At 44.4% G+C, this 10,213-nt stretch overlaps 1 protein-coding gene across 1 annotated transcript; it reads left to right on the forward strand.

Annotated features, from left to right (window-relative positions):
- The first annotated feature begins 1,470 nt into the window (after positions 1–1,470).
- Positions 1,471–9,894, forward strand: LOC116232750 (uncharacterized). Its single transcript, XM_031599324.2, has 8 exons — positions 1,471–1,786; positions 3,181–3,292; positions 3,845–3,989; positions 5,598–5,711; positions 6,232–6,376; positions 6,626–6,774; positions 7,245–7,384; positions 8,658–9,894. The coding sequence occupies exons 2-8, from the start codon at positions 3,187–3,189 to the stop codon at positions 8,777–8,779; spliced, it is 921 nt and encodes a 306-aa protein (XP_031455184.2). The 5' UTR covers positions 1,471–1,786; positions 3,181–3,186; the 3' UTR covers positions 8,780–9,894.
- The last annotated feature ends 319 nt before the right edge of the window (positions 9,895–10,213 follow it).

Consider the following 10,213-nt stretch of genomic DNA (forward strand, 5'->3'; position numbering starts at 1 on the left):
AGAATAACTAAGGCATTGCAAGAGCTTACCACCCTTGCCAATGAACTGGCAAAATAATCAGGAATATATACTTCTATCACTGGATGGTTGGAGTCCTGGCTTGGTGAATGGAAAGGGGTGATTGTACCCACGTTTACTTCTTTCATAGTAGTAGCAGGAGCCCTGATGGCCATTGGTTGCTGTGTTATCCCCTGTGTGAGGGGACTGGTATGGTGATTGATCGAGACAGCACTATTGAAGCAAACACCAATGGAGTCACCACATCTGGATAAAATGATGGTATTAGAGGAGATGGGAAATAAAGAAAGTGGAGAAGAGGGAGATGTCTATAAAAGTGAAACAAACAAAAAAAAAATTGCAACAGCGTATAAAAAAAGAAAAAGGGGAGAATTGTGGGAATCAAATGTTGTTTCTGCATTAGAATTGGATAATATTTTTTTATTTCATGAACTCCGTTGTCATAGTTCTTTTTGGGAATCTCTTTACTTAACTTGGGGAGGATCTCTGATAGTTTACATCGTTTATCCTCTAAACAAACCTTCCCAGGACTGCACGCTCTGTATATGTATATTTTGTAACACACATTGCAAGAAGATCCTGCACGAGATCAAACCAGAGAACAAGGCAATTCATTAATAAATGTAAAACCTCCTGATAAGATTGTGGAGTACCCAGCCAGTGGGGAAACAGGGGAGAGGGGGGAGGCAAAGGGGAGAAGACAGGGTATAAAGACTGCCATGTTGTATCCATAGATGCGCTCCTGCTTGCGGGACGCCCGCCATTGCAATCGTGAATAAAATCTGCTTTATCAGAGATACCATCCTGACAAAAACTATTTGGATGTTTCCAACAACTGGATGAAAATAGAATGCCTGACATCATATTGGGGTGATTTGGACTATTTGATAAGTGGAAGTATGTGTATATATATGTAATATATGCTTTTCTGATCAGTGTGTATTCTCTGATTTGAATCACACTGAAGCTGCTGGTTTCATCACCAGAATTCCTTCAGAGGGTGGACCTCAGGCTTACCCTGATAACGTAGGGCAGCAGTGCTGGCTGAATGCCTGGCCCTTCCCCACAGCCATGCACACCCATGTTCTTGTGTTTATTTTTCCCCCCACTACCCAAAAAACAAGGAATCCCAAGCAGGATTCACTCTCAACCCCATGATGTCATCTGTTTAGAGGCAACAACACCTCAGTGCTTGGTGCTACTTTACTCACTGCCCTTATGGTTGGGGATCCACTGCTGTACTGCCAGCTTGGTAGATGCTGTAGTTGCATTTGAGAAATGGTGTTTCTGTGAAGCATGTTTTCAGTTGACAACAGGGAGATAAAGGATGTTTGGTGACCGCAGCCCTGTAGGAGGTGGAGATACAGGTGGGGGTGATTCCTGTTTCCTCCCAGGTGTGTGAGTTTTGAGCTCTGATGTATTTATTCCTTCCTCGTGGAAGCACAAAGCAGGACGCAGCAGGCATTCTTTAGCTTCTGTCTGTCATCCAGTTTGCAACACGCATTGCTGTTATAAAAGTCCCTTGTTAAGTAATTGTGTTTCTCTTGCATAAGTGTTTGCTTTCAGGAAGCTGTAGCCAATCAGAGGCTGCAACTCACAGAAAGCATTCCTAACCACCGTGATTTCTGAAAATAATGCTCTGGTACTGATCTGCTGGAAGTGCTGGAAAAGCTCTGTAGGTTGGCTCAAGCAGAGGAGACTTCAGTGCCCATGGTGGCTGAACTACAGCAGTAAGGTGCTGCCAAAGCTCTGTGCTGAGCGGATCGTCGTGAGTAATATTTCTGATCCTTCTAAAGGGCGCCTGATGGCTGATCGCTGCAGGCAGGGAAATGCTGCAGGCTTTCATTGCCAAGCTGTGCATTAGAGGGAGGCAGGACGTGAGAGATGGGTGGTGAAGCTATTGACAGGGGTTAAAATAATGCTTTCCTCTTGGGCTTCTGTAAGCGAGCGCACATTTCTCTGAGGCTGTGTAGACATGTCTCTTCCAAATATGCTAATAAAAAAGAAAGGTGGTGCCGAATTCAATTACGGAACTGTCAGGAGAACGTAGATTTAGCTGGGCAGTGAGATGGAAGGGCCATTCAGCCCTGAATACTGGCTCAGTGTCTGACAACTGGTATTCGAGGGGAAAAAAAAAAAGAAGAGCAGGGCAAGCATGCAGTGATATTTCCTCTGCTATATTTCCCAAACTTTCAGAAATCTGCAGGTTAGGTTTTCCTGCATCAGGAAATATGTATTTGGTACTACAAACAGATTTTTTTCTCAGAATTTGCTAGCTCAGCATATCTCTGTTGAAGACAATAAGTTGCTTGGAGGTTTGTCCACCATAAATCTCATCAGGATTTGATAGCCTGAGTTGAGTTCAAAACGCAAGTTTTTCATGAAAATGAATGGGCCCTTTTCTGCTTAGGTGGAACTGGGTAGGAAAGGTGTTCATGGATTTAGCAGAAAACTCAGTCTCCTACTAAATTTCCTCTCCCACTTCCTTTTGCTGTATCTGGATGCAGCTCACTCACAGAAAAAGCCCAGAACTGTAAAACTATCCACTGAATGGGAGATGGAATTTGAGTTAGATGCTGAGTAGCTCCGTTGTTATTTCTGCCAACCCTAGGAGGCACTGAAGTCTCTGTATAGAAAAGGCAGCTCAAGTGCTGGGCTGTGAGGGGAAATAAAGGTATTGCCCATGCTGCGGGTGCGTGTACACATAGTTTTATAGAACTTTTCCTTGATAGAACAAAGTTTTTACTAATGGAGATCACTTGGGAGAGCTCAAGTCACTACTTACGAAGCTTAAAAGATGTAATATAGAGAGAACTTACAATCTACAGAGTTCTGAAGACCTGCTAAAGCATTTGAATTATTTTGATAGCTGGTGGATGAGCAGGTAACTCATAAAGAATCATAGAATCACAAAGGTCAGGGAAGACCGCTAAGATCATTATGTCCAACCACTGACCCATGCCCACTGGCCATGTTCCTCAGTGCCACATCTTCATGGTTCCTGAATATTGCTGTGAGAAGTAGTGAAAACACCAACAGAAGTCAGCAGCTAAAACTGGGAGATTTACAGCTTCGTTTCTTTCACTAAAACAGATTCTGAATCAGAGAACAAAATGAAGCATGCATTAGTATGAACAAACAAAATCTCTTATCCTTTTTCAGGGTAAAATGGACTCCATGCCCAAGCTGAAGATTTTTGTGATGTTGCTGTCTCTGGCTACTTTCACAGCCATGGTGATACTGAATGCTGGAAATGCCACTGGTCTTTTCAAAGGTAATGCAAGCAAATGCTTTTTGTTCAGAGAGATAGTCTTTGCACTGCATCACTTTCTGATGCCTTAGATAAGTTTCACTTCTTCAAACCATCAGAGCCTCTTCCAGTCCCTTGAAATCTAAGCAAATGGTCTGGATGTATCTGCTGGTGAAAGTCTGTTTTTACACGTTGCCCTTGTATCCCTGGTGGAAGCTCTCCAGGTTCTGTTGCTGTGGGTTTTTAGGGGATGGTGCTTGGTTTGCATGCTGCCCAGGTCAGTCTGTCAGAAATGAGAGTCAAATGCTTCTCTTTGGCTTTCGCACGTAACTGGCTTTTCTGGTTCTGTGCAAGAGAAAGGTGCTCAGGGATCTCCATAAGGGATAGTGATCCTGTAATGGGTTTTTGAAAGGAAGCCAATTGAAGCATGCGGTTTGTTTTCAACAAGGGCATCCTCTCAGCTCTACTGAGGTGTGGACTAAACCTTGAGCAAGATTGCAGGTTGAGAAAATCAGCAGTCTTTCCCCATCCGTGGTATGTAATAATACATTAGGCTGCAATAACATTCACTACCAGGTCTGTTCCGGACAACCCCTGGCAACATCTCAGAGAAGTACAGCACCGACTTCACACCGGCTGGCTGGACTTTCCTCATCTGGAATGTCATCTATGCCTGGCAACTGGCGTGGCTCCTGTATGCGCTGTCGGGGATCTGCCGGAGGTACTCCCTGCCCATGACACAAATGCTGGGGGTGGCACTTCCCTTCTGTGGTACAGTCTGTTACTCACACCCGGGGCTTTCTGGTGCAAAACCGCTGCCGTTCCTCTTGGCTTGACAGGCTGAATCTCTAGAGCTTCTTTCCAGTTCAGCATCCAAAGCATAGAAGCAGGTTGGAGGTCTATATGAACTACTTTGTAATCTGTCCACGCAAAGCAAGTCTACAGTTCTGTGAGGACTGGTTGTTCCCACTAGTTCATGTGATCTGATAGAGTTACCCAGCAGCTGCTTTGCAGAGTCTGTCACTTCTTTTGTAGTTCTTTTTTTTCATTTTTTTTCAACATAAAAACATATCTTCTCAAGTATTGGCTGGAAACATCCTTTTTCACATCCTTGTTGTGGAAAAGGAGATGATAGAAGCTGGCAGAAACAGTATTTAGATTTTTTTAAATACTATTATTATTTATTAAGAGGAAGAGAATGTAACAGTTGTGAGGAATGGTGAGAAATGAGGCTTGGAAGTAGATGCGTGAGCAAGGATGAGAGATGGGGGAAGAAGGTGAACTGATACATATCGTAGAATAGATGTAAGAAAATTGATCAGAGGGACCACTGTCTAAAATTTTCCAGTGTGAAAATTTCCTCTCAGTGTGAGAAATTTTTCAACCTGAAGCCCTAAAGGTAAGGTGACAAGATGAGGAGGAGCTGTAAAATCATATAATGGCTTGGGTTGGAAAGGACCCCAAGGATCATCAAGTTCCAAAATATCTAGGTAAAGATAGTGAGTATTTGGATGGGAGGGTGGAAGTAGGTAGAATCGACTTACTGGCTTTACTTTTTTGTTTGTTTAAAGGAAAATTGCCTTTCCCTTCTCTAAAGTCTTGCAATGAATACTTGTTACAGTGATTACCTATGGTGGTAGAACTAAATGTTCCAGTTCTGCTAATGGTTCATGTAGGAGGCAAAATCTAGCCATGTGATGGCATTTTATATATGTATTTCAGTTGCCTTTCAAAAAAAAATTCAGATAACTAGACTGCAAAATTGCAATTAATACTCCTTCCAAATAGCAAAGTCAAGCAAAGGACTGCCACAAATGGAAGCTGTCTGTTTAGGCTGCCCACTGCCTTGGAAGGAACGCTGCTTCCACCCAAGTGTTTGTTTCTTGCTCTCCAGATACTCATCATAAGAGGCCTGTTGCCTGTCTGGGAGCTGCACTGAATGCTGTCAGGTTACAGGTGACACTGTTGTGTTTAGGTATATGAAGTGCTACAAAATACACTGTAAGGAAAGTTAGGCCAGAAGAATTACAAAGCAGGCTTCTGAAGGAGAAGTTCATGATGGCCTCAATTCTACCACCATAAAATGTGCTCTGATTGCAATCCAGGCGTATTTTCTCTCTCCTTATCCCACCTGTCCCAGCTCCTGACTGTGCTGGGGAGCCTTGTGGGCTCTGCAGTGTCTGCAGGCAGCAGTGGGCACAGATCTGTCTCTGGTGTGCTGCCACCAGTGCAAGGGGCTTCCTGAATGCCTGTGGTCCTCTGCTGTGGAGCTGTGGAAAGAGAAGTGTTTGTGGCGGATTCTGATGGGGTTCGTTCTTTTTCCTTACAGAAATGAACTTGGATGTGTCTTCATGAAGCCGGACCTGCTGCCAATACCTTTTTACATGGCATGGATTCTGAATAATGGCCTCAATGTTGGATGGCTGTTTCTATGGGACAGAGAGTAAGCCACGCTTCTTACAGCAGCTTTCTAACCCTTATGTTGGGACTGCTTCACTAGTGAAACATTTGGGCAAGCCTTGGCAAAAACTACTCTTAAATGTCTGGTTTTTTACAATTTTCATCTTGTCCATGAGATAGATGGGCTGTTAAAGTTTTATCTCTTCACAATTGCTGTTCTTCAGTGTTTCATCCAACAGATAGGACAAGAGCCATGACAGCCTTCATAAATACAGTTAAGCTCATTGCCTTGGATTGTTTTCATCATCGTGCTGGCATGAAGGGCTTATAATAGTACCACTGTCAAGAGATGAAGAAATCAGCTGCTGTGAGGAAATAATAACTTAATGATTAGGAGTAAAACAGTATGTCAAAATGAGGCCTACACATAGCGATTACCTTTATTAAAGGCTTGATTAACTTAAAGTCAGTAAAGGCCAAACACTAAAGCTATGAATTAAGGCATTGTGACACCACTGAAAAAATGCATTGTATGTTGTGTGGTTTTTTTTTTTTTGTCCTAGATACCTCCTCCCAGCCCTGCTGTTGTTGGCAGCCCTCACTTTTACCACGGATGCTGCTCTCTTCATTTCACACAGAGCCTTGAGTATCCATTCCACGTGGTTCATGAAGGGCCACCAAGCTGATCTCTGGCTCATCCGAATCCTAGTAGGTGGCGTTTAGGGAGCTGAAAAAGCATTTTCAAGGAGCTGAGAGGGTTATCAGTGGAGCTGCAAATGTGTACATGTGTAAACGTTTCTGCTAGAAATGTCTCTAAGTCCCTTGGCACAAACTGGGGGTGGGCATTGTTCTGTCCACCCTTGCATTTCTATTCGTGAGGTGCAAGCAGAACAAAGGGAATTGAAAGCATCTGGGTTCCTTATCCTCACCCTTGTCCTCTTGCTGTACTCGTGGCAGGTGCAGAATGGGCTGGCACTGTATGCCACATGGACCACCATCGCCACTCTGCTGAACTTTGCCGTTGTGTTGATCTACAAGTGGGATGTGTCCAATGAGACAGCAACCACTGCCTCTCTGAGCATCCTCACCCTCATGCTTGTCCTGTGGTGAGCAACCTCCTGAGTTCCTTCTGGGCCTGGAAGAGCTCTTCTATCTCTAATGTATCACAATCAGTCCCTCTCAAAGAATGAAAACTCACTCAACCAATTTTGATTCTGTAACCTTGCTGTAATATACCCATGGGATATTACACTGGGCAAAAAAAAAAAAAATCCATTTCCCATGGCCAAGCCCCTTCCTGGGAGGAGTAAGGGGGATTTTTACATGTTGAATTTAAGATTCTCCTTCATACCTCTCCATTTGCAGAAAACTTGCATCTAATATTTATTTTTCCCTACATTTACCCTTTAATTTTTTTATTAATCTTAATAATTTTAGTATATGACTATTTTGAGTTCTGGTCCATGCCTCCAACAAAGCATTCTTAATCTGACTCTTGTCTTAAGCTTTTTGTGGGTGGTGGTGGGGGGATTCCAATGAAACAAACATACAGCTTGGTCGTTGTTTTTCTCCACAGGTTTTGTCAGGAGAACTTCTTTCTTGATAAGTACGTCCGTTATAACCTCACGATCTACCCGGTGGTTATAATAGCTCTGACTGGCAGCATGTGCAAGGACTTCTCAGTTTCCTCCCCAACCACCAACGGTGTTTTTATAGGTGAATCTCTCATAATCTTTGGAACAGTGTGCTTCTGTTTGCAATTGAGGTTATTGCCTGTGAGCCTTGGGGTTGAAATCAAACCTGGTGTTGCTTCCTGTCTGCTTCCCACTGCAATAAATTTGCTCTGTGATCACATGTTTGTGATGTCCCAGAGAAACTTGCCAGCCCTGTGAGCTTTTGGTGCTCTGCTGGTAGCTCCCTGCCCTCTGACACAGGGCAGGCATTCAGAACACAGGTCTGGGATGAAGTCTGTGGGCTTTGCTTTGTATTGCTTGTGATTATGGAGCAGTGCTTTAATGTCTGACCCAAGCAGGAGCAATATCTGAATTCCACAATGCAAAGCCCTGCACGTGCTCCTCTCCTGTGCAGTCTAGGCTAGCACTGACAAGTTTGGCGAGGATTATTTTGTTGCTGAGGGCTGCTGTAGCTGAGCTGGATGTAGTCATACACTGTAAAAGGGCTTAAGCTGCATACATGCTGTACAGGCAACAATATGGCAAAAGCTGTGTCATTATGAGTAGTTATATGCAAGCACGAAAGAGGCAGAGATGTGCAAACCCTTTCTTGCTGAAGCAGAAGAGAGCGTATTTTCACCCTTCAGCCCTCCCAGTGCTGCATACCAGTGGCTGAAGCCAGTTGCTGGGCTTGCACCTCCAGCATTGCAGCCGCCTTGATGTGTGTTCCCCTTCTGCTGGATGGGCAGGGTGTGCAGCTGGGAGTCAGGATTTGCCTAGGAGCACCCAGCAGGACTAAGCAGAGCTCATCTGCCAGAGCCACAAGTCCATTGAATCCTGCCCTGGTGGTTGTGGCCATCTGCAATGTGGAGGTGTGTAAAGTCTGGCAGACAGCTCTGCTCCTGCAGGAGGTGCTTTTCCTGCCTCTATACCAGCAAACTTTCATTCTTAGTGGTTCAGCTTGTTTGGCAGGTAGAGCAAGAATGTGCTTTTCCCAAACTGGTGCCTGTTTCTTTATATAGTTCAACTATTCTTGGACTTGTTTGTTAATGTCATGTGTTTTTATGCCCATGTCTATAAGATTTCCACTTTTTTAGACATGCCTTGACCTGGAAGCATTGGTGTGTTACTGGTTATTGGTCAGAGCAGATTTGCCTTACCCTATGGCAGCCTCCTGACATCATGGGGGTAATGGCTCCTGGACAGAGGCCTTTAGGTTTGCTTTAGTCCTTTCCCTGCTGTCTGAGAAGCTAGAAAGTGACAAGAAGAACTGTCATTCTTTTGCATGCTAACATATTTCTTTGTTTCTCTTCTAGTTGTACTGCTGGCACTGACTTGTTTTATCTTTGCTGTTCGGCTGGCGTTAGTCATAAGGAAACACAGTAATGAACTGCTGGAACCACCAACATCACCACAGCCATCAAGCACAGTGGCCTGAGACCTGTGGTATGGTGATGTTATGACAGAAGCTTTAAAGGGAGAATAGAAGCTGAGCATCCTGCAACCACTGGTGCCTTCCCTCCAGTAACAATTGCCTTTTTTTTGCCTTTTTTAATATATTTTTTTTTCTCTTTTTTAATATATCCTGGATTAGCACAGCTTTTGCCTGCAAACCTGTCCTCCTCCCCTATTCTCTGAGCTCAGCTATTTGCAGCTCCACCTCAAACATGCAGCCTCCTCTGCTCATTTTGTTTTGGATCAATGGAGGAAGAGGTCCTTTATATGAGTAGCTCTGTATACCTTTGTGATGACAGAACTGTGAGGAGGGCTGTCAACAGATGCTTGGCACAGAGTTGCCCCTCACCCTTCCCTGCCCACAACAGGTCCCAGGAGAGGAGGGACGGCTGAATACTTCTGCCACAGCTGCAGGTCTTTAGCCTATTTCAGGTTGCTCTAACTCTAGAAACTGACAATGTGCTCATGTCTCAGCACACAGTATTATCTCTGTCCCTCTGCCTTGTTTTTTCTTCTGACTTTCTTGCTGAAGTTTGTACTGTGTTGGTGCCTCCATCAGTGGCCCCACCCACTCCTCCTTTCAGACAGGGGAGATCTAGGTGATGTGAGAGCAGTGGATTGCTTTTCCTGAGCTGTGCCCATTCGGTGGCTGCCTCCTCCAGGAGGATGCTTTGCAGCCCTTCTGCTGGGATATCAGCCATTCTGACACCACAGTACCTGATGGAGGGCAAACCCTGCTTCATAGACCACTTCTTGTTTTCTGAGCTGCACAGAGTGATTTCATCCTGGATCAGTGCTTTGTAATGTGACTTCACCACTGCAGGCTTGCTTTGGGAAGCCTGACTGAGAACTGACTGGATTGTCAGACCTCTGCCTCTATTTGCTGTGCCTGCTAGATTTGATGATGCCTTGCTGGTGTCTGGAAAGTCTTCCTGGATGCCTGGTGCTTGGAAATGCTGAATATCTTGCAGTACTCTCACAAAGGTGAATTCTATTAAAATACAATGCTATTGTTTACATTTAATGAAGAACAAAGTCTGTATTTGATTCTTGTCATTCTATCGTTCTTATTTTTAAATAAAGCAGCTACTGCCAACACTTCTCATGCAACCACAATCATTAAGGGTGGAAAAGACCTCTAAAAGTGTCTTGTCTAACCATCAACCCTTCCCACCATGCCCATTGTCCATGTCCCTCAGTGCCACATCTACACTCTGCATGAAGCTGTAGGTAAATGACTTTTGGAACCCATGCTTACAGCAGAAGGCCTGACTTTTACCTGCACCATGCCTCAAGGACTTGGTCCAGATCTGGTGCCTGTAACAGCCTCAGGAAGCCCTTCAGACTATCATAGAGCAGTAGCTTGGAGGCACACATGCTCCATTCCTGTATCGGCTTTGCTGTCTGTGGCGCAGTG

Source organism: Phasianus colchicus, chromosome 2, assembly GCF_987193195.1.
Source record: "Phasianus colchicus chromosome 2, bPhaCol1.hap1.1, whole genome shotgun sequence".
Classification (NCBI taxonomy): domain Eukaryota; kingdom Metazoa; phylum Chordata; class Aves; order Galliformes; family Phasianidae; genus Phasianus; species Phasianus colchicus.

What these genes read in the sequence shown, in the direction of transcription:
- LOC116232750 (XM_031599324.2), top strand. Translation starts at nt 3,187, where the DNA reads ATGGACTCCATGCCCAAGCTGAAGATTTTTGTGATGTTGCTGTCTCTG. An exon ending in TCTGGCTCATCCGAATCCTA is followed by an intron (nt 6,377 to 6,625) that starts GTAGGTGGCGTT and finishes TACTCGTGGCAG; the next exon opens with GTGCAGAATGGGCTGGCACT. An exon ending in ACCCTCATGCTTGTCCTGTG is followed by an intron (nt 6,775 to 7,244) that starts GTGAGCAACCTC and finishes TTTTCTCCACAG; the next exon opens with GTTTTGTCAGGAGAACTTCT.